Source organism: Cyphellophora europaea (assembly GCF_000365145.1).
Source record: "Cyphellophora europaea CBS 101466 unplaced genomic scaffold supercont1.1, whole genome shotgun sequence".
NCBI classification, from domain to species: Eukaryota; Fungi; Ascomycota; class Eurotiomycetes; order Chaetothyriales; family Cyphellophoraceae; genus Cyphellophora; species Cyphellophora europaea.
Genome location: NW_008481797.1, coordinates 208,853 through 231,108, shown reverse-complemented (window position 1 = coordinate 231,108; position 22,256 = coordinate 208,853). Strand labels below are relative to the sequence as shown.

At 54.0% G+C, this 22,256-nt stretch overlaps 9 protein-coding genes across 9 annotated transcripts; 6 read left to right on the top strand and 3 right to left on the bottom strand.

Moving 5' to 3' along the window:
- Positions 1-1,666: 1,666 nt before the first annotated feature.
- Positions 1,667-3,167, top strand: HMPREF1541_00047 (uncharacterized protein; the record flags this gene model as incomplete). Its single annotated transcript, XM_008712356.1, has 4 exons — positions 1,667-2,085; positions 2,114-2,457; positions 2,508-3,007; positions 3,105-3,167. The coding sequence occupies 4 exons, from the start codon at positions 1,667-1,669 to the stop codon at positions 3,165-3,167; spliced, it is 1,326 nt and encodes a 441-aa protein (XP_008710578.1).
- A 2,248-nt stretch (positions 3,168-5,415) lies between these two features.
- HMPREF1541_00046 (uncharacterized protein) lies at positions 5,416-7,479 on the bottom strand (the record flags this gene model as incomplete). Its single annotated transcript, XM_008712355.1, has 1 exon — positions 5,416-7,479. One exon carries the CDS (start codon positions 7,477-7,479, stop codon positions 5,416-5,418), a length of 2,064 nt encoding a protein of 687 aa, XP_008710577.1.
- A 1,629-nt stretch (positions 7,480-9,108) lies between these two features.
- HMPREF1541_00045 (uncharacterized protein) lies at positions 9,109-10,755 on the top strand (the record flags this gene model as incomplete). The annotated part of the gene is made up of 1 exon (XM_008712354.1): positions 9,109-10,755. The coding sequence occupies one exon, from the start codon at positions 9,109-9,111 to the stop codon at positions 10,753-10,755; it is 1,647 nt and encodes a 548-aa protein (XP_008710576.1).
- Positions 10,756-11,597: 842 nt separating this feature from the next.
- HMPREF1541_00044 (uncharacterized protein) lies at positions 11,598-13,190 on the top strand (the record flags this gene model as incomplete). The annotated part of the gene is made up of 1 exon (XM_008712353.1): positions 11,598-13,190. One exon carries the CDS (start codon positions 11,598-11,600, stop codon positions 13,188-13,190), a length of 1,593 nt encoding a protein of 530 aa, XP_008710575.1.
- Positions 13,191-13,993: 803 nt separating this feature from the next.
- HMPREF1541_00043 (uncharacterized protein) lies at positions 13,994-14,995 on the top strand (the record flags this gene model as incomplete). The annotated part of the gene is made up of 1 exon (XM_008712352.1): positions 13,994-14,995. The coding sequence occupies one exon, from the start codon at positions 13,994-13,996 to the stop codon at positions 14,993-14,995; it is 1,002 nt and encodes a 333-aa protein (XP_008710574.1).
- A 124-nt stretch (positions 14,996-15,119) lies between these two features.
- HMPREF1541_00042 (uncharacterized protein) lies at positions 15,120-16,577 on the bottom strand (the record flags this gene model as incomplete). The annotated part of the gene is made up of 3 exons (XM_008712351.1): positions 15,120-16,328; positions 16,389-16,496; positions 16,545-16,577. 3 exons carry the CDS (start codon positions 16,575-16,577, stop codon positions 15,120-15,122), a joined length of 1,350 nt encoding a protein of 449 aa, XP_008710573.1.
- Positions 16,578-17,359: 782 nt separating this feature from the next.
- Positions 17,360-18,638, top strand: HMPREF1541_00041 (uncharacterized protein; the record flags this gene model as incomplete). Its single annotated transcript, XM_008712350.1, has 3 exons — positions 17,360-17,522; positions 17,583-18,271; positions 18,321-18,638. The coding sequence occupies 3 exons, from the start codon at positions 17,360-17,362 to the stop codon at positions 18,636-18,638; spliced, it is 1,170 nt and encodes a 389-aa protein (XP_008710572.1).
- Positions 18,639-18,725: 87 nt separating this feature from the next.
- Positions 18,726-19,565, bottom strand: HMPREF1541_00040 (uncharacterized protein; the record flags this gene model as incomplete). Its single annotated transcript, XM_008712349.1, has 2 exons — positions 18,726-19,115; positions 19,140-19,565. 2 exons carry the CDS (start codon positions 19,563-19,565, stop codon positions 18,726-18,728), a joined length of 816 nt encoding a protein of 271 aa, XP_008710571.1.
- A 524-nt stretch (positions 19,566-20,089) lies between these two features.
- On the top strand, positions 20,090-20,926 carry HMPREF1541_00039 (uncharacterized protein; the record flags this gene model as incomplete). The annotated part of the gene is made up of 1 exon (XM_008712348.1): positions 20,090-20,926. The coding sequence occupies one exon, from the start codon at positions 20,090-20,092 to the stop codon at positions 20,924-20,926; it is 837 nt and encodes a 278-aa protein (XP_008710570.1).
- Positions 20,927-22,256: the final 1,330 nt, after the last annotated feature.

Genomic DNA, 22,256 nt, shown 5'->3' with positions numbered 1-22,256 from the left:
TTCTTTTGTAGTCTACTAGCTAGTAATCTAATTCTAAGGCTATTAGTAGATCTTCAGTATGGCACCTTCCTAACTCTATAGTCTTGTCTATTAGTTGGCCTAGGAAAACTTCCTCTACCACCCCCCTATCTACTACTAGCAGGAGGGTCTGAAGACTAGATGTATAGTAGTAGTGATGAAGAAGCTAGTAATAATGATGCTGCTAAGGAGATTGAGATAATGGGTGATAATCTTGATCTAGGCTACTCTAATAATAGTGTGAAACCTACTAATACTGTGTTAGATGATTCACCTGTCTTAGGGCTGTCTTTACTAGGTGGTGTAGAGAGTGAGGAAGAGTCTAACTTTCATGACTTTGTTTCTCACCACTCTAGTGGCGCTAAGAATAGGAGTACTTCAGCGCTAATTCTTCAGGCTCGGCCACCACCTTGGGCGCACCCGCCCGCCGCTCTAGCCCACCCTCGGCACACCCGGAGCCCACCTGGAGCCCACCCAAGCCCACCCGGGCACCACCCGACCACGATTCAAGATGGGTCGACCCCACGAAGATAGCCGTGTCGCTGGGATTTGTCCATCAATCCATTGCACAGTGTGGTCGACTCGCGGACAAGGTCACCGAAGACCATGGGCTCCCACACAATGGAATGGGCGAGTGTCTTGGCAGTGCATACCCTGCGGATTCTGTGGTGGCCGAGGCGCTGTAACGTTCCTCCGCTTGCCGCAGAGGAGAGTTGTGGGACTTCTACGCTCGGCCATCCCTGGCCATGTGTAGAACCACGACTTTTCGTGTCTGTATGGTGTCAATACAGTGACCCCCTAACAAAAGCAACTTCAATGGTATTCCTCGCCTTTAGTGTGGATGATTCGTCCGCTGGCCACTTCTGATCCCGTTGTAATCCAAGGCGACATCGTCAGCCTTCTGTCAGAATCGTAGGTGGTGTACCACGAGTCGTGGTTGCCATCTCTGCCTCCTGGTCGTGATGTCTACGGATCTCAATGGGCACTGCTCCTATTGGCTGTGATGGCTAGTAAGATCAGACGAATCAGGGGTATATAGGAGACGCGATCCGCTCGTTCTCTTGTTGCTGTCCCCTTCCCACTCCTCTCCTATTCTCCTCCACCTTCTAGGACCTTCAATTTGTCTTCTCTGGATGACCGATCGTAAACGACGGCATCGAGATGAAAAGTTCACCCGCCATTGCAAGGCGGAGGGCACGGCAAGCTCGCCTTCGCAATGAACGCAGTTATCATACCTGTATCGCCACTGTCACAGCAGACGTCGTCCAAAAACCTGTTCGACCATTGACCGAGGCGGCCTATGGCCGCATGCTTCAGGAGTGGGATCAGTCAGTGGTCAGAACTGATCATGAATGTGCACATACTGATTGTTGTGCCAGATTCGCGACAGAGATAAGCCAGGACGTGTCACCACTCGACCTGGTCACATTGAAGAAGTTCTTAAAATGGTACTGCGATGGTAGAAAAGGACGCTTGGCCACCGGGCCGGACAGTGAGAAGGAGCAGCGAATCACGCAAAACTCGGCGTACACCTGCTGGAAGAGTTTCATGACCGCGTGGCATCGTCGCACCGGCGACGTCTTCTCCAAAAGTATCCAGAACACCATCGAAACGGTCAGAACATGGTCCAACGCGCCGCGCAGATTCAATGCTGATCACGACGCAGCTGATCTATGGCGGAGATAACAACTGGCTGAATCTTCGCACCGCTCGTCGACCCACACGGAACTTCACGCTCATGGACTTTCAGGCTTGTGTGAGACAGCTGTGGCAGAATGACTGGTACGACTATCGTTGCGAGGCATACCGAATCGGACTCCATTTGATGATGCTGATGCATATCGGTACTTCAGCGCGGTCGGCTGAATACGTGATGAACCTGCGATATCGGGTCGGTCTCCTATTCGTGTCCTCCGTGAAAGACTCGCTGACGCCTCAGGATACCATGTTGTATCAGGTCTGGTTTGAAGATCATGCCCAGCCGCAGCTGGTGATTGATCTGTGTCGCAACCATACCAAGGGACTCGCCAATCTCCCCCGTCAACAGTGCGTGTGGCTGTGCCGATGGTGCGTGATTAAGTACTAACGCAGCCAGGCCGGAACATCTTCTATACGAGCTGGTCGACTTGCCCTTCTACTACAACGCTGTTGCATTTTTCGTGGCCAGTCTCTTGGCTGTGCAAGGACTGCGAGACTTTCGAAGCTGGTCAGACGTCTGTGCAGCGTCCAAACCGCCGGATCGTAACTTCCTCTGCTTGGTATACACTGAAGACGTGCGTGACCGACATGTCTTCACCCGATACACGGAAAGTTCAGAGCGGGAGACCAAAGCCGCGACGTCGCTAGTCAACGCCCTCGGGCTTTTGGGCCAACGGACAGGCTTCCGTGATAAGCCAACCCCGGGCGCGATCCGACGCGAAGCACTCTTGCAAGTAGACAGTGAGTCGCTCCGAGGCGTGACAATCAAGACACGCCGCTCATATGCACAGGACATGGCTATTCTATCAACGAGAGGATGCGCCACGCTGATCATCGTAACGCCAATACGTATGGTAGCTACTATCAGAACGCCATTTCCACCGTCGATGGACAAGCAACGTATTTTGGCCTAGAGCAACAATCGCCACGGTTGCACGAACTCTTTCGTGGATTTTCCATCCGACGTGACCATCAATACCGGCCAGAAGTGCCTTCCCGGTTGCAGGGTCAGATGCGCTCTGCAGAACGTGGGACGGAGGGCCGGACTGCGATCGACCAAGCAGAAACGCCCCAGACAGCGTACAGAAATCGTCGCAGGCTTAAAGACAAGATTCTCCGTGAAGATCGGCAGTCCAGGACCAGCGAAGCGGGCACTGATCTCGTTTGTATTTATGAGTCCGATTTCCAACAAGCCCGACGCCTGATGCCAGAGCGAGATCGACTCGCTGACACCCTCTTTGAGGTCGGATCATTGCGAGGATCCCAAGGGATCGATCTCATGAATGATCTGGTGAGCTTGTTCGCCTCTCAGAACTCTGAGACTTACTGTGTTGAACTCAACAGTTCGCGCTCACACTGCGATACCTGTGGCATCGCCCGTTCAGCAGCCGCTAGTCAAGACTGGTGGCGCCACGTCTATCACTGCCGCAAAGAACGGTCCGAACTTGTAGGGGGTTTCAACGACTTCTGCTTTTTCTGCTATACCTGGATTGACCATGTCGATGCATGGGCTGCACACGCCGATCAGCACAGCCACCATATGCCCCTAAAATGCAGCTTGGCTATGTTTCGGGGAGCAGTACTTCGCCCAGCGTGGTGTCCGGACTGCATGAGCCGAACACGAAACCCAGGCGCCAATGCAAAACGTCTAACACAATTCTTCAACACGACCGTCTGGAAAGCTCACATGGACAAACACGTCCAGGAACTTCGGTCCGAGCGACACCAGTGCTTGCATCCACGCTGCGTGCAGCTACCAAGCTATGCCACGATCGCCGAGTATGTTGCTCATCGTTGGGACATTCATCTCATTCCTGCACCGGACAGCGATATGAACGGCTCAGCTCGGTGGGATAAGGCCTCTGACAAAGATTCTGCTACCGACAAGGCATACTGTGCTGCGGCAGGCTTGAGAAGTTCCGATAGGCCAGCAGTCAGCCGGCGCATCAGGATCCCTCCACATGTCCCCGTCCAGGCAACTGAAGGCTCTGCTTCAAATTGCAACGCAGAACATGATCAAGACTGTCGGTATTGGGCAGATGAATCTCCAGCGACACCAAAAAGGCTCTCATTGTCGATATCATCGTCGTCATCATGCCAACAAAAATCGTCATGTTTCCCGGCTCCACCACCGAAAGTTGTCAATTCCAAAACTAGTACCTTCGAGGTTGTCATCCCGCCCAAGCCCCCTGGCTGGGATGACGTTCCTCTTATTGACTGCATCGGATGCAATGATAGGTCCACCGACTGCAACGCCGATTGCGAGGAAATCGCTTCGGATCATAGCCATGATAGGAGTGGAGGGAGTCCTGCGACACCGTCTTCTCGTGCCACTTCTGGGAGCGCAAAGCGTTCAATGTATTCAGAAGAAGAGACTATCTCTGTTGCAGGTGGCATACAGAATGCAATTTCCAGGAAGACAGAGATGTCTGAGGACGCTATTCGAAGGAGAAAGGCCATCACTGAAATGCATGCTCGCATTAGGGAGCGGCGTAGACCGCGCATCAAATAGCTGCGATAGTTTGTTGGTAGATCGCGGGCATACTCGGATCAGCTGCGTTGGATTCAGGACGTAGATTGTGCATGCGTCTTGTGATTTTGGCAATTTTGACCAACATTTCGGCTTGCGTTTTCTGGTCGTAACGTCGTACGAGCTAGGACAGACAAGTGCACACCGCGCGATGGCGCAATATGGCCTGTCGATGTTGACACAATTAACGGCGGCTGCGCATACATATTAAAACCACGATGAAGAAAGACCGAGTGCGAATCATTCTGAGGTGAAGAACATCAGCTCCAGGAGGGGAGTCTCTTCGACCCTGAATCGTATCTCAATATAGCCACATGGAATGATGGTTGCTGGCGCAAGTTTCAAGTCATGCGGCCGTAAGAAGACCACGTCTGCGAACCTCGAAGACAAACGTGTGGCAAGTTGCAGTGAGGCTGGTGCGACCCCTGAAAAACAACCTTCCAACACCGCGTGTGTTCAGCTCCTTCAGCGCACGATGCAGGCCATCGACATGGTTGATTGCCCGCAGGTTGCGCCATCACCCAATCACGCGCTAGAATCGAGGTGTGCAAGACTGGGCGCATGGCGGTCACATATCTTGAAACACAACTATGCTGGTAGGTACTGGCTGACGACTTGTTCACCCATTGTCGTGGTCTGTTCTCAGGGTCGGGACGGTGTCCGCTGCAAGATCGCTATTTCTTAATTGAAATGCCCCTGCTCAGTCACCTTGGAGGTTTCTCTAGCATGTCTCTTTGCATTTCGCGATCGGCTGCTGCTCAGTATATGCATATCTCAATTGACCCAGCAAGCGCACGGGCCACAACTGAGAAACCGTTGCTGTGGCCCGTGCACCTGGATACCGCAGTACTAATTCAACACGGAAGACTTTGCTTTGAGTCTACTGTGCTCTTCATTGGTCAGATCGCGTACAGTATGTACTTGGAGATTCCATATCAGAGTCCTTCAAGTATGGCCGAAGATGCTGCACATGCTAATAGTGGCGATACCTAAGACATTGAAGCTTGGCCTTGGCATAGAACGTGTAGATTCCTTCGCTTTATCATGCGAACGGGGTAATCCGTTCGTGGAACTGCTGAAGACACAGAATTGCTCAGACAATGTAACGTGATTTTTGAGATTCATCTATTTCGCAGCCGTCATGGCGGTAATCCGCAGATCCTCTTCTCTCATTTGACCCCTCCTACTTCCTCGATCTCTCTGCATCGTTTCCGCGATGACTTTGCCGACCCTGAAGCAGTTCGTGATGCGGATCTCGACGTGTCCGGACGATTGACACATTCAGTCAAACGAGATAGCCAGTGTTGGAAGCTAGTGCCATCGCGGTTGATGTCACTGTGTTGACTTCTCTCGGCCATGTGCCGATATTGCTCACTAGTGACAGCATCTCGGAATGATCGGTCCAGGTGAATCTTGACCACACGTGGGAAGCGGAGGCTCTCGAATCGTGAGTTTGGCAAACGGTCAAAACCGGCGCCCACCACTTCGACCACGAGAGGACGCATGAAAATGGCGGTGGGAGGAGGCTGGCCTGTAAGTTCGGTCTCAATGTGAGGGGTGGCAGCCACGTCGAAAGGCGTCAGGTAGTGCGCTTTTCCATGTCGATTGAGAAACTGCATATCTGTGATGGTTATGGCAGGTCGTGACACGGCAGCAACTATGCGGAAGCTTTGCAAGGTCGGATCGTCTGCGCCTCCTGCGGTCAGATCAACACAAGCGAGGTAGAATGTTGTCCACCACTCGGAAGCGCCATAGTTTCCGTCATGAGCTCCCCCAATGACCACGAGATCGGCCGTATCGCCCAAGCCTGGGATCATGTCTTTTCTTAACTTCACCTGATGCTGCTGGTGCCCTTCGAGAGTCAAGTAGGTTGCTTCAGATGGTTTGAATATCAATCCTTCCCATTGATGGGAAATCGCATGTGCTAGTCGGTTGGTGATCTGGTTAGTAGCATCGCTGCTGCTCATGTCTATCGTCGTATACTCACTGATCACAGCGTGTCCTGGCACAGGACGCACAACACATGCGAGTCGATGTCGTCGTTGCATATACGGTTCGAATACGCAATCGACGTTATCAAGGAGCAAACAATCGAAGAGCACGATCATCAGGTGCTCCTCAGCTAGGGGAGGTGAGTCGCGGCCACAACCAAGATGACGACCAGCCCGGGGAATGTATCGGCGGATTTTGTAGAACGGCATGATGTCCTGCTGCGCATCGTTCCAGACAACCACCTCACCAATCAGGACACATCCCGTGCTGACTTGGCAGTCCTGCTTCCCGATGCTGAGACACCGACGAATCGTAGGGATGAGTGCTGTACGATCTGCGGTCGAATCCCGTCCACTCTTGGAGAAGATCTTGATATCTGCGTACCCTGCTGGCAGGAGGCGAACATGGATTTGACAGTATTCTCCGTCATACTTTCGCTCAACGTAAACCGGTTGTCGTCCCAGCAGTTGACGACAATGCTGGATGCTTCGAGCTTTTTCGAATGTCGGACGACGGATGGCCGTGCCCAACTGTGGTCGCCATTTTGCCGTATGCTGGTATTGCATACTTGATTCTCCGTCTCCACGTGGACTCATGATCGACGCCACTGCGTCAACGAGTCCATCGTGTACTTGAAGCGTGGCCCCGAGAGCAGAATGGAGGAAATTCATTACCAGCTCTTCAGGCAATTGAACTTGACCCAGATTGCCCAAAATCAAACGGCACATCCACTCTGCTTCCAAGCCACTCATCCGTTGCAGCATGTCAATGAGCCCCTGGCGTGGGCTGTGAATCTCCTGTTGAAAAGAGGCCCGGATCTCTGGTGAAGAGTAAGGGCAGCTGGATGCCAAATGATCCAGCACATGGTTGATCTCTTCTACCGTGGGTGGACCATGCACGTGTGCCACTTCGCCTCCCTCTTCCACCAATGTCCGGACCGTAGCAGCAAAGTCTGGAGCACCATAGCTTGATTGCCATTCATGAAGGCGTCGAGCACGACTGTGGCCGACGGACCATGCACGAATGGCAATGTCGGCTAGTGACTTCTCCCGCAAGCCGTACACTCTATCGCGCCGTCGATGAGGGAATAGGCAAGATGTCAGAGCCAGCAGGTTCGATCTGGTCTTCAGGTCGTCTGCGGTGACACTGGACAACCAGGTTCGAATGGTACCTTCACGTCGGTGCTCATCAGCCTGTCCGGCCAACGTTTGCCAGAAGTCGCAGAGCGTCTTGAAATACATACTCAGGTGGAGAAACGTTACAATCGAGAGAGCCCAAGCGCACACAAGTAAATTTCACTCAACGATCAAAAGTCTAGCATGCATGTAAATGCACCGCACCCGTCTTTTATATCATTTTCTGCTTAGATCTTGGCTCTATCCAGGACCAGGCGAGTAGCCGTGGCTGAGCACACGCGCCTTCCTCACATGCCATTGCTCGGCTTGCTGAGCAGAACAGAACTTCTTGCCCCCACAGACATTGTACAATTGAAGGGGGTGAACCTTGTTGGCGAAGACCTGGGTTGCGCGTCGTGTAATGGTATCCCAGAGCACGATTTGCAGGTGATTGCTTTCGTACAACCGACCGTCTGCAAGATAGAGCCATGTGATCAACACCAGTCTTCGTGCATCATCCACCGAGAGTATTCTGATATCATCGACACGCGCCACGTCGTCTCCTTGTCGAACATCTTTCTTGCCGTGCAGCTTGATATGAACAAGGTCGCCGCGCCGGAATGTCTCATCCTGGCACGTACAGCTAGAGTCGGGTTGAAGATCATGCCAGTTGCGAACATCTCCCCGGAGGCGAGTAACACGGTATTCCTTTGAGACATTGTCGAAGTGCAAATCGAAGAATCGAATCTGCTCAGGAATATTGTCTGCGCTTGGTGCGAATTCAGTCCCGTTTGTAACCCCCCATGTCTTGCTCCCAGAGTGTACTGCCACTTGTTTAGTTGATTTGGTTCTCCTCGACAGGCTCTGCAAGGGAGGGCTGTGGATTCTTTTAATCCTTTCCGAAGACGGCGCAATAGAATATGTGCTTCTTGTCAATTGCTGGGTTACGCGGCCTGCTGGGGATGCACTCGGTGCATGTATACTTCGCTCTTCTGTCTCTATCGTATCTGACACTGTGTTGATTGGTTCTTTACGGTCTGACTTTTCGTTCTCTGACGCTTCACTGTCTAACCAATCAATGTCTGTGTCTTGTACGTCTGTGTCTTGTGCGTCTGTGTCTTGTGCGTCTGTGTCTTGTGCGTCTGTGTCTTGTGCGTCTGTGTGTTGGGTGTCTATGTGTTGCGTGTCTGTGTGTTGTGTGTCTGTGTGTTGTGTGTCTGTGTGTTGTGTGTCTGTGTCTTGTTTGTTCGGCGCATGGACCTCGGAATCTTGTATACTCGAAGCTTGCTGTTTGTCGGCGTGCATCATCTCCATCCATGGCTGTTCTGCACCAGCACGTAAGTCTGCCTGACCGTCGCTACGATGGTTGGAAGCGAGGTCGAAACCTGGCTCCGTGACATTGGGCACAAGATCCTGGGACTGCGAATTTTCCAACAGCGTCATTGTTGCCTTCGTGGGGTTCTCGATTGACGACAATCGCGAGGCCCCAATCATCTGCATTTTTCATGTCAAAGTAGTGCCATGGGGCCCTTCTTATGTTTCAAGGCGACCATCAAAAGCCCACATTGTCTGCTAGTGGTTAGTCTTGGTACTGACACTACGCGTGGCTATTGTTCGATACTCAGGAGTCCGTCCGAAGTATTCCCATATTAGCCGATTCTTGTCGCACCGCCCTTTTATGCGACTTGTCCGGGCGTGCTCGGTTTTCGTTTGTCGCTCTCTGACCTGGCTTGAAGTCACTGACAGAGGCCAGTTATGGACCACAAAGAAGCATTGGAGGCTTTCAAGCCAATATCGTTACAAATGGACAACTTGAGCGACATCCCCACCGGATCGTCCGGATACCCCCTGCTCGGCCCCCACTCCTCTAAAGTCCTATATCCGTCTACGATCCTCTTCCTGGCCGCGGCAGTCTACGTTGCATGGACGCTTCTGAGCCTTGCGCAGAATGTCTGGTTTCATCCGCTATCAAAATACCCTGGACCCATTGCGGCGAGGGCGAGCGAGTGGTGGAAGGTGTACATCGAAGTATGGAAGAAGGAATCGATGACCGAGGTGCTCTCGCAGCTACATGAGCAATATGGAGACGTCGTGCGAACATCACCTAACGAGCTACACTTCGCCAGTGCCAAAGCATATTTCGACATTTATGCACCGGCAGTTCGATGGGACAAGGAGAGGGTTCTCTACCATTCTATGGGTGTTGACAGCACATCATTCGGCTATCTGAAGTATCCCCAAGCGAAGCAGAGGAAAGATGTCCTTCAACCTCTGTTCTCGAGGAGAGCTGTCAGCGGTATCCAGGGGTTAATACGACGGAAACTCAACGACTACTGCGACACCCTCACGCAACACAACGCGGCAAAGGAGTCGTCGAATATGTATCTCGGCCTGCGATGTCTGACAGTCGACACCATATCGGCCTTCTGCTTTGGCAAGTCGCTGAATGCTCTTTCCGCGCCACACTTCCAAGCACCAATCGTGATATCCATGGACTACGCCAACCCTGAGTTCCTCCCTTTCAAGCACCTGCCTTCCTACCGGAACCTGATTTGGGCCCTTCCAACGTCAATATCAGCTAAGCTCCTCCCGGATACATCCGGCTTTGCACAGATCTCGAGACTGACTCGTGAACAAGTGGAGGCCGCGATCGCAGACCCTTCATCGCTTCAGAAGTATCCGCATCAGACCATCTACCACCGCCTGCTGGATCCAGCCGCACAGGACGGACGCCCAATCCCTTCGAAAGACCAACTGCTTGAGGAGGCCAAGAATCTGATCTTCGCCGGCACGGATACAACAGGCAATACGCTCTACGTTGGCATGTGGCATTTAATGAGAGACCTCAGCCTACAGAGTCGTCTCCGAAAAGAGGTTCGAGCCGTTTGGCCCAGCCTCACCGATGAGCCGAGCTACGAGACACTCGCAAATGTGCCTCTCCTCGCTGCCGTCATCAAGGAGTCACTACGTGTATCGTCAGGCGTCTCTTCGCCGCTGTCACGCGTGGTTTCACCACAAGGCGCAGTCATTGGCGGCCACAGCGTTCCTGGAGGCACGATTGTCGGTATGTCTGCGGTGTTTCTACACAACAACACCGAAATCTTCCCAGAACCACACGACTTCAACGCAGAGAGATGGCTTGGACCGAACGCGAAAGAGCTCGAGAGGTATTTGGTCTCTTTCTCTCGCGGACCGCGATCGTGTCTTGGTATCAACCTCGCCCACTGTGAGCTGTATATGTCTTTTGCAACTCTGGTGAGAAGATTTGAGATGATATTGGATGAGTCGATTGAGGGAAAGCTCAATATCGACGGGCACGGCAACTTGATGTGGAGGGACACATTTTTGCCGTGGTTCTACGGCCAGCAAGTGAAGGCTTGGTGTAAGCCGGTCGAGGAGTGACGACCACCATCGCGTGGTCTGCATGGCATTTCAACATGGTGCATCAGGAGCGTTCACGGAGCATACAAGGGAGTTGCATTGGTGTCGACAAGTCCCGTCGTTGCTTGGAGGGGCGGCGTCGATGCATCAGTTCTGGGGCTGAGTTTTCGTTCACAAGGCGAATCTGTTCATGGGATCGACAAGTGAAATCTTTACGCATTTGCAAGCTCAATTCTAACCTCCCTATCCACATCTCGTTTCAAGTTCCAGCTCCATACGCGTCCTGGCCCATCAGTAAGGTGCAGCATGCGTCCAATCACATCCGACCATTCCGATCTACTCCGAAAGAGGCAAGATCCACCTGAGCTAACGTCGTATTCGCACTCGCTCCCCAATCAGATCCGCCAGCTTTTACTTCAAGCTCAGCTCTTCCCTGTGTCATCGTCTTCTCCTTCACTTCACTTCACTCATCCTAGCCAAACACCCGGAGCTATCTAGTAGCAGCCAAAGAACCGTCCATAGCCACGCTTGACAATTTGACGCCTTGTCGCACGTTGCATGCGATTTCCACTCCGTTCGGTACCCAGTTTGTGGATCCTTCGCCTCGACGACGACTGGTCTCGAAAGGCCTATGCTTGGATGTGCTTGATCCACGCCGACACGAGCCAACCGAAAGCCTGATACCTACGACAGACAGGCTTGCTTTCCGCGACACAAGAATACTGCAGCCTGTGTCGCCAAGCCGACACCAACAAACCTTTTGGGTATACGCAACACGATACCCTCCGCCAGGCAACCACATATGAGCATTGAAAACACGCCTAAACGCCTTGCCAACATCTTTTCATCATCCAAAGCCCATCATGAGTTCCAGAGACCTCTTCTGGCTCAGCCCCTCAACCTCCGAATCCACCATCTCCACCACCACCACCACCACGGCTCCCGTTCCAAAACGAAGACTCACTCCCAACCAGACCCGCCGCGCTCACACCAAATCCCGCACCGGCTGCACGACCTGCAAGCGCCGCAAAGTCAAATGCACCGAAGACCGCCCCACCTGCCTCGCCTGCCAGCAACGCCATACGCCCTGCTCGTACCGCGATCCCGATCCGAATCCCACAACCAACCCCGGTCACGCACACGATCATCACAACCCAGGAAGAACCCTCCCTTCACGCCGCACCGCGACAACCGACCGCCGCATCCTCCCCCTCCCATCCTCCCCGGACTCGCCGTCAGACCTCAACCTCACCGACCTGCGACTGCACCACCACTTCCTGGCGACCTGCTACCCGCACCTGCCCGCAGGTAACGAGGCGATCTGGCTCCGCGAGATCCCCGTGCTGGGGACGCAGCGCGCGTACCTGATGCACGCGCTGCTGGGGCTGGCGGCGACGCATCTGCAGCTGCTGGCGCACTATCGTGGTGACAGGGTGGTGAGGGAGGGTGGCGGTGGCGGTGGCGGCTTGGACGCCAAGGCAATTCATCATCGCACGCATGCGCTGGCGGGACTGCATGGGGCGCTGCAGGAGGTGCCGGTGCCGCCGCCGCCGTCTTCCGCGCAGGGGGGTGGTCTTGTGGAGGGAGGAGGGAATTGTTGGTCGCAGGCCCACGCGACGGCGCTGTTGGCGTGTGCGTACGCGCTGACGTTTCAGGCGACGTACATGCCGGATGGCTTGGAGGAGTTTGTGACGATGGTGAGGGGGTGTGCTTTGATTACGGGGCAGATTGGGGAGAGAGGGTTTGAGAGTTTCTTTGATCTTAGGGAGGGGGCGCATGTGGATGTTATGGAGGGGAGGTGGGGTAGGGGTGGTGATGGTGGAGTGGGCATTGGCGGTTTGGATAAGGGGTGGGTGGATAGTGGGAGGAGAGGGTTGGGGAGGGTGAGAGCGTGGATGGAGGAGAAAGGGATGGATGGGCACCTGGGGGAGGGAGTTGAGTGGAGATTCATCAGGGCGGTGGAGGAAGCGATGGAGGGATGTGAGGAGGGCGTCAGGGAAGGGTATGTCAGATTCTGCGCGGTGTATAGAGTGTGGTTTGAGTGTGATGGCATGGAGTTTGGAAAGTTAGTCGACAAGGATAATGAGGTGTGTCGGGTGCTGATGGCATACTTTATGGGCATGGAGTTGTTGTTGGCTCCAGTGTTTGGCGGGAGGTATGAGAGCGAGAAGAGAAGGAGGGATGTGATCGGACTGAGAATCCTGTGCTCTTCAGAATGGGTGACTCGGATCAGTGATGGATTGGGTGAGTCTGGGAGAGATCTGATCAGGTGGCCACTCGAGGTCTCGAAGATCGTGGGCCATGGGGCAAGGAGATGGGTGATTGAGGACGGGATGGAGGCGGCATATTTGGAGGCAGCAGTGTGGCACAGTGTCGATGCATCAGAGCCCGGTGATGCTGGCCTCGGGAGAGGGCATGCTAACGATTACATATACCCTACACCTGAAGGGAAGTAAGGCTGGCCTACCAGATTGGTGCTTGGTATCAGGGGTCTCCGCTACGCGACGAGCGCCAAGCCAAGCGTAGTGTACCTCACTTCTCTCCCTCCTTTATCCCTCCAACCTTCTTGCTTGCAACACGACGGCACCCCGCTCACCTTCGGGCTCTGAGTCGAGTCAAGGACACTTCTCCACTGTTCCGCGAGTGAGCACACAGTCTCTGATCGCTCATCGGATTCTTCCCCAACCATATCGCCTTCTACGACAGCTCCCCCATTCTCAGCCTTACCGTCACCTACTGCTTGATTGCTCCAGGGGCCCGACTGGAGCCACTAGCTCCGTCATGGCACTAGGTCCGTCATGCAACTGGATGAGATCTTCAGCCTGTCTGATAGGCCTCACGGCATAGCTTCGGATGTTGACCCCCAGCCGGTGACGACGAAAACGGACCAATAGATCATCCGATGCCTCACAACACATCCACCAGACTTGTCATGCTTCAGAGCAGCCCACAGACTGCACAGTGCGGCACTCATGAGGTCGCTCTGAGCATATTTACCACATCTCGGAGACTTTCTGCCATACTCTTGGCTGCAGTCCGGAAACATTCTTGCCACTTCCAATGTCGCCGCCTGGATGCAACGAGGACTCATCGAGGACATTGGACCACCAAAAGCAAGCCGTGCTGTATCGGTATATATAGAGGGGCTTCGGCCCGTAAAACCATACACAAATCTACATATCGATTCAGTAGTACCTTGCCATCCAATCCGCCATTTCTTCCCTAATAACATCAGCCACTGAGATACAACAGCTCAGCGATGGCCTTTCCCAAACCCACCAGCACCGAAAACGACGACCCCTGGGCCGAAGTCGCCGCTGCAGCCCGCATGCTGAGCCAACGGTCCACCCCATCCTGCGCCACCACCACAGCCATCCAATCCCGCTCCTCAACCAGCCCCAACGACCCACCTCCCAACGACCCAAAGCCCTCCACCACTCTCCCCGCCATCAACACCACCCTCTTCACCACCGTCGACACCCTCCTCCCCTTCTCCACCGCCACCACCATCCTCGACACCGGCTGCGGTTCCGGCGCCATCACGAGCGCCCTCATCGCCGCCCACGGGCCTTACATCCCCAAATCCGCCACCCTGCTCGCGGGCGACACCAGTGCCGCCATGCTCGCCAACTTCCGCGCCCTGCGCGACGAGAAGCTGCGGTCGCAGCTGGCGCGCGACGACGAGGCGCGCTCGCTGTGGGAGAAGATAAGGATCGAAAGGATCGATGCGCAGACATTGGAGGGCGTGGAAGATGGGAGTGTGAGTCATGTGCTGAGTGGGCATGTGTATTTTCTGTTGGAGGACTATGATGGGGCGTTGAGGGAGACGGCGAGGGTGTTGCGGGCTGGTGGGGTGGTGGGGATGACGACGGGGACGGGGAGCGAGCATCTTGAGGCGCTGGAGTGGGCGGTGGAGCAGGTTAGGCCTGAGACCGGGTTGAGGTGTATCAAGGAGGAGTGGCGGACGAGGGAGGGGGTGGAGGGAGTGGTGCGCAGGGCGGGGTTTGAAGGGGTGGAGGTGAGGGAGGTGGAGAGTGAGATGAGGTTTGGGGAGGGGGAGGCCAGGGGTTTGGCGGGGATTTTGGTCGTGATTCCGGTGGTGAAGGAGGTTGTGGCGGGGTGGCGGGCGGAGGAGAAGGAGAAGTTAGTGGATTTGTTGGCGGAAGAGGTGGAGAGGAGGGGTGGCGATGGGAGGGTGTTAAAGGGGTCGAACTTCGTGACCGTCGGGAGGAAGCCGTCTCAAGCCTCTGCAGTTGCTTGATTACTGTCGCAGATGTGCTTGGAGACGGTGATGCTGGGGTTGGGATGATGTTGACGGCATGACTTGTGGACAGTGAGGACTTCGATAAAGCTCGGGGGAATAGAATTGCGCTTGAGAACGAAATCTATTCAAAAACCACGTAGTCATCATCAATCACCTCGGAGTCACTGCTCATAAACCCGTTGCTGATACCGAGCATCTTGCAAAATATCTCAGTCTGCGAGTTCGGATATTCAGGAGGCTGCTCATCAGTTTCGATGTTTCCCTCGCCGTCATACGGGGGTGCATGCACCTCAAAGTTGTCGGGAACTCGCAGCAGACCTTTAGCGGTGACATTCTCTCGGATCCAGTCTAGGCTCGAAGAGGTAACATCTTCATGTTCGTCCGCTATAGAAAGGCTTGCCAGTTCCGGAATGGTGTCATCCACGTCAAGATCGTGGCTGATGCTGCGTACAATGGACAGCCACTCTTCGTCGTAGTGTAGAGCATACTTGTTCTCCGACGTCTTCTGCAGGTATGGCACCACTGACGGATCATCGACTTCCCAAAGCGACTCGACTTCAAGTAAGTCAAGGAACTTACGCGCGGGACCGGGCTTGTCGAGCCCAAGGAAGTGCGTTGTGGTATTTGTGATGGCCGTAGGTATTTGTGGAAATGCCCGTATCCTGATCGACTTTGGCAGTTGCTTCTGTATCTTTGGTGGAACAGAAAGATACTCGAAGAAGTTGTTGCTGTTGTCGTCTTCGTGGTGGATGGTGGCTTCGTACTCGGTATGCATGTGACCTGAGAACCAGTATCGCGGACGAAGATGGTTCAGGACGTCTTCGGCAGGTTCACTCCCAAGTCTGTCGCGTTTGGCACTTTCGAAGAAGCTTGGCCTTGCTGCGAACAGCCTCTCACTATCTCCATAGTAGTCAATTCGGCGTGGCCAGTCGTGGCTCAACCCAATATCCACCGGAGACCGGACTTGTAGAAGGCGGACAGCGTCGGACTCGCGGACATGACAGACCGTCCGCACCTCGTCTCTACTATACGGGAGACGTTCGGAGCGCGGCTTGCGATAGTCTGATCGATCGAAGATACCAGAGAGTCCACATATCCGTAGTGGACCGTAGCGCAGCATGCCCACGGCACCCAGATAGAAGATGTTTGGGGCCAGCCAGCCACCGTGGTAAAGCTCGGAGAGGTAATTAGAGGCTTCATGGTTGCCCCCGATGACGATTGTCAACACGGGTGCACGCTTCTTCCCACTATAGTAGAGGTGAAAGTCGCCGAGCTGGCGGAAATTCCTTGGTACCGACATGCAATTGAGGTCCAGTTCATTGCGAACAGCCTGCAGTGGGACTTAGTTACGTCGAGGCTCCGAAGTGCGAGCGCATGATGATAGTCGTACTTGGGAGCCCCCACAGAGAAAGAGGAGGTCAATATCAGCGAGAGTCCATCCCCTAGCCTCGCACTTCTCCTCAAGAGAGTTGTATATGCTGTTCAAGGCACCGTGGCACTGATAGATTAGTTGTCATCAGGAGTCGGGCTTCTTAATGTGACTTACGCAGCCCTCCACTGCAATTTTGAAGGATGACATCAAGTCTTTGCACCACTCAGCGATTTCTTTGAAGTTCGCAAGGACTCTACAGGTGCCTCTGAAGCCAGCGGCGCTGCTTTTGTACGCTCCTGAGCTTGCAAGCCCGTTCGCCGCCAAGGATGGGCGACTATAGTGACTCACAGCCCGTCATTGACCCAGGCAGTCGCCGAAGCTTGCGACAACACAGGTCCAAGGCACGCGTGAGTACTCCATAGTCGCCTTACAGAGCATTTTGTTGATGATCACGCGAAGGACGTATGCAGGAGGGCAAGATCGAGGCGGAGATTGGAAGCAACCCATACGCGAACCTCTACGGTGCTACAAGGCCGCCACCTGCGCAGTTGCCCAAGCTCCTGATGTTTCATTAACTCGAGCAGACTTCAGAAGTTGGTCCTGCTCGGTATGATTCGAACTTGGGACAACACGGAGAGCGAACTCAAAGCGTCGTCGAGGACACCATGGCGCCGACGTTCAGAAAGATCGTGCTGGACACTGCCCTTGGTCGTGAGATTCTGTCGAGGGCAGAATCAGTGGCCGATATACCCAACTATTCGCTCCCAATAAGGTCTCTAAAACACAGAACGTACGGACAGGAGCAAGCACTGTCTTTGTGGCGTGGTGGGACTTCAAAAGGCCTTTTTGTAAGCAGGATTTCACCATGCCATTGGCCACTGTACTGATTCACGAACCTGCGACAGATGACTGAAGGCCTCATACGCACGTTCAGCCCTGACAGCATCACAAGAACTGCATACCGACGTTCGCCGCTTCCGCGTCCATCTATGACGCACCGCAGCAGTGAATGGAACGAAGTACACAAGCGAATCGCCGAGTTGCTTGGCTCTCCAGATGTTACTCAACGTCAGTTGAATGGCCTAGGAGGTGGCATCTCCAGTCTCAGCAAAGCAGGTACCTATTCCACCATCCTTCTAAGTCAGTGCTCATGTCATTAAGTCGTCTTGCACCATCCGGTCTTGACACCTGAGCCACCGTCTCTCCCACAAGTAGAATACACTTTTCTTCAGGTCGGAGTCGAAGACGGTGTGGCTCATATGTCTGGGAACTGCGGTAATCTGACTGCTGCCGTTGGGCCATATGCTGTCGAGATAAGTTTGCTGGTAGACCAGCTTCGACAGCATTCCATTCTTGACCTCACCCGTGGCATTCGCATCAATACGCAGGGTCGCCTGTACCGGTACGCTGTCCCTGCAACAGTCGAGCTCTGGAACAGAAACACCGACAAGATCATCCGGAGCACTTTCTGGGTCAGTCTAGACCAACGTAGCTCACAAGAGCGGTGGAACTTTGAGCCTCGAGGCCATTTCGAAATGCCTGGAGTGCCGGGAACAGGTTCTGAAATTCGCCTTCAGTGGCTCAAACCTGGCGGCTCGAAGACTACAAGCACCTTTCCCACTGGTTCTGCTTCAGAATCTGTGAACGTCAATGGTCGCACATTCGCGGTCTCCTTGGTCGATGTGTCCAACCCCGGAATTTTCGTTGATGGTAGAGAGCTAGGCTGGGACCCATCGCGGAAGCCGACTGAGCTGGACGATAATCCCGACTTGATGGCAACACTGGACCAGATCCGACAAGCCGGAACAAAAAAGATGGGTCTCGATCCCAAGAAACCCAGCGTGCCCAAGATCGTCATGGTCTTCCCATCCAATTCGGACGACCGACACATAGATTGCCAGGTCAGTATGATGCCGCTTCATTGCCCTCAGATCGCTGACTATCCAGCAGGCTCTTTCTATGGGCAAGGCGCACAAGGCAGTACCCGGCACGCTTGCCATGAACCTTGCGGCTGCCTGTCAAATTCCGGGAACTGTGCCCAACATGCTCGCGCGGACTGCTAACGACGGAACGGTCACGATCGGGCACCCAACTGGCACGGCTACAATTCGGGCCAAAGTTGACGGCAGCAATGTCGACTACGTGGAGATCAGCAGGACAGCACGCTGTCTCATGCGCGGTACCGCTTACGGAATGCCCAGCAACTACGAGTGCGTTCCGATGAAAGACGAACAGATTGAGAGATTGAAGAAAACAAGGCAGAGCTGAGCTAGGCATAGCAACCCTAATTGGGACCCTTCATTCGCTACCACCAATCGTGGCAGACGGCGAGCATGGCACGCAGCTGACAGACCACTACGACAGGTACTTGTTGAACCAGTCGATGCCCTGCTTCTCGGCGTCATCCATAGCCTTCTTGTCCTTCTCGGAGCTCCAATCGCTGCGCAACGCAAATCCATGGACTTGGTCCTCATAATACCGCACCTCCGATGGGACATCCTTCTTCTTGGTGTCCAAGAACTCCTTGATCTGCTCATTGCTCTTCTGATCAAGCAGGCTGTCCTTGGTACCAACAGCGATGCTCAACGGCTTGTTTACGGCCTCAAAGTCGGATGGAATGGACAGCAAGCTTGGGTGAGCCGCAAACGCAGCATCGACGCCACCGACCGTGCCCTCGGGACGCGGGCTGTGTGTCTGCAAGATGGCATATCGTCCACCCCAGCAGAAACCAATGGCGCCGACCTTCTACGTACCGGGGATCTGGCGAACAGTGTTCACAAAGCCGCTGATGAGCGGCTCCGACACACCCTCGCGGTGCTTGGCAAGCCACGGACCAAGTGTGGCCATTATGTCGACGGTCTCCTTTGCCTTGTCGATCACGCCCTCCTGCTCGCGGACCTTCAGGGGTGGTTCGACGGACTGGAGAAATTCCTCGGGAAGGGAGTCGCCTTGGTGGACATCGGGGATGTAGCAGGTGAAGCCGGCTTTGGCGTAGTTGTCGGCGAGCAGGCGGACGTTCTTGAATTTCCAGCCGAAGATGTCGGTGATGAAGACGATGGATTTGGCGGTCGATTTGTCCTCTGGCTCGGTGACATAGACGTCGAGGCCGCCGAGGTTGTCTTCGCGGCCTTTGGGGGTACCGGAGTGGACGGAGCCGGAGAGGCAGCACGCCCCCATTCCGATTTGTGTCGACATCTTGTTGGTGATAGTGGTGAAGGTTGTAGTGATGGCGGTGGGGTGATATGGCCAATCTAGGTACAGTAAGACGTCTGAGAGCCTGGGGAGATGAGCTTCCAGTATATATACGTGTCAGTCGACTTCGTTATACTTCGTCCAGGAGTTCCTGACGTAATTCGATATGGAATTCTGCATCCTCGGGTGGGGCACGCGGGGTCTGCCAATGTGAATGCGCATGCTCATGGAGAAGTCGACGAAATCTCAAATACAATACGGACACTCGGACAAGCTTGCTCGGCTCTTGACACATTTCTGTCGATCCGTAGTGCGCATCTTCACTTTGTGTTCTGATTCTCAGGCAGTGAATGGCTTAGTCATGTCGGGCCTGCGAGGCTCTGCTACAGCCTTGCGTTGCGTTGCGTCACCTCAATACGATTCCCTCTGCTCAAGACACAGCAGGCAGCTGTTTGTCGAAACGAGCTCTATCCCAAGTTCACTCCCTTGATGCTACGTGACTCTCGTATTCACTTGGAATAGCGAAAATGCGGTTCCTACAGACCTTGACGCAGCCAGTCGTCCTCCTCCAAGTCCTGGTGCTGGCCTCCACCGGACTCGCTAAAGAGGCGCAGGTACCGTTGTCGAGCGACACCCATTCAAGACAGCCTCACCGAGTTGCCATCATTGGTGGTGGTGCCGGCGGATCATCGGCGGCATACCACCTGCAACACTTTGCAGACCAGTCAGAGCATGACTTTTCCCTCGACATCACCTTATACGAGAAAGAGTTGCGGGTCGGCGGACGGACCACCACAGTCAACGCGTTCGATGATCCAGCGTTCCCAGTAGAGCTAGGTGGGTCAATCTTTGTGAAGGCCAATCACATTTTGTACAACTTTACGCGCGATTTCGGGCTCGATGCCACTTCTCGATCTTCGCGAGAGGAGGGTCACTCAGATTACGACCTCGGGGTCTGGGACGGCGAGCAATTCGTCTTCAAGCAGAGCAGCAGTGACAGTAGGTGGCAGGGCTACTGGGACATCGTGAAGCTGCTTTGGAAGTATGGCTCGGCGCCCATCAAGATCCGCAATCTGACACAAGCGATGCTCGACAAGTTCCTCAGCGTCTACGATGAGCCGCTGTTTCCCTTCAGCTCTTTGACTGGTATTATCGAGCAGACCGGTCTGATAGACGATATCAGCCTGGACGGCAAGACGATGCTGGAGGCCAAAGGCGCCGGAGGTGCTTTCGCCAACGACATCGTCCAAGCCTCTACTCGTGTGATGTGCAGAGCTACACCGCCACGTGACCACCGCTCTCGAGCGAGCTCCGGTCATCAACGTCACTCCTCAATATTCCTATGTCGACCTCCACATTGGTAGTATACGCGTGTCGTTACTTGACCCCTGCTGATGTTCGCAGACTACGGCATGGATGGCATATCGGCAGTTCTGGGGGACTGCCAGAAGCTCATCATCCTGTTTCCCCCGTCTTGTCACAACTTGGGAGTGCTGCAGCGGGAACGCGGCAGTCAGGCCAAATTAGCTCGTACAATGCCTCTTCTGGAATATGGCTTAGTTGATAGGCTTGATTCCACCAACGCCATCTTCATCCCATCCGGATGGGCGCATGCGACATTCACCACTCGAGGTGGGTTCCTGGTCTCCGTTGACTGTGTCACGAAGAGGACGGTATGGTCATTCTCCAGATACTTACAGTTTGGCCTGTACAGTGAGCTTGACAGTAAGCAGCAAGGTGAGTGTTGGTATCTGTTCCTCGATTGCCTGGAATATGCGCTCGCCTGCCATGAAATTTTACTGGTAACCAGGTCCTGGTATAACGTTAAAACTATGCTTAAAGAGAATACAGATATAATGTGGAAGCGTAAAGTGTCCCAAGTCTGGCGCCAGATGACAGACTCAAGTCTAGGGGCAATGATAGAAGATGGACTAGACAGGGCTCAGCTTCCAATCCACCAGTTCTGGGAGCGGCACTTATCCTGGCTCCATGTTGAGGGGAATGCAAAGTATTAGATTATACGTTGAGAATGAAGCATAATCTTTCCACTGATTTAGAATGCCCAGAGCATCTCGCCCAAGGAGACTGCTATTGTCATCGCCACTGTCTTAGAATGCTCGGCTTGAACCTGATGACGGCCCTGTAGGCTTCCCTCGACGGCCCGAATGCAGTACACATTCACGATCGCTTGCGCCCATACAGTTCTCTGCCCGCTCCATTGAGCTACATCTGTGAACAGCTTTTGTATGATAGAAAAGATCTTTTGGCTGAACTTTAATCGAATCGGATGACTTCGAATAGGATGACTGGAGGCGAGAGTATCCACCGGAATCCGAGACTGTACACAGTGCTTGACTGCTGTAACAATATGGCTTGATGCCCGCAGTGACGAACAGCATCTTCAATTCACAGTCTAGAAGTTAGGATTCCATTTGCGGTAACAAAACGCAGTAGTTAACGAGTACCAGGAGTGGCGCGACCACGAATCACCGAAGTCCCGTTTATGTAGTAGATCAACGTCAGATGCACGGACCATAGTGGCGACTTTGTCTGTTGTGGCACATGCGCCAACTACATGAGAGCCAATTAACAGCCTTGGCGCCAAGATTGCTTCTCTGTCGTTGCGCTGTCCCTGCTCGTGCTGGATGCGGGGTAGACGAGAACGGACGTACGGGCCTGCAATATTTTGGCGCC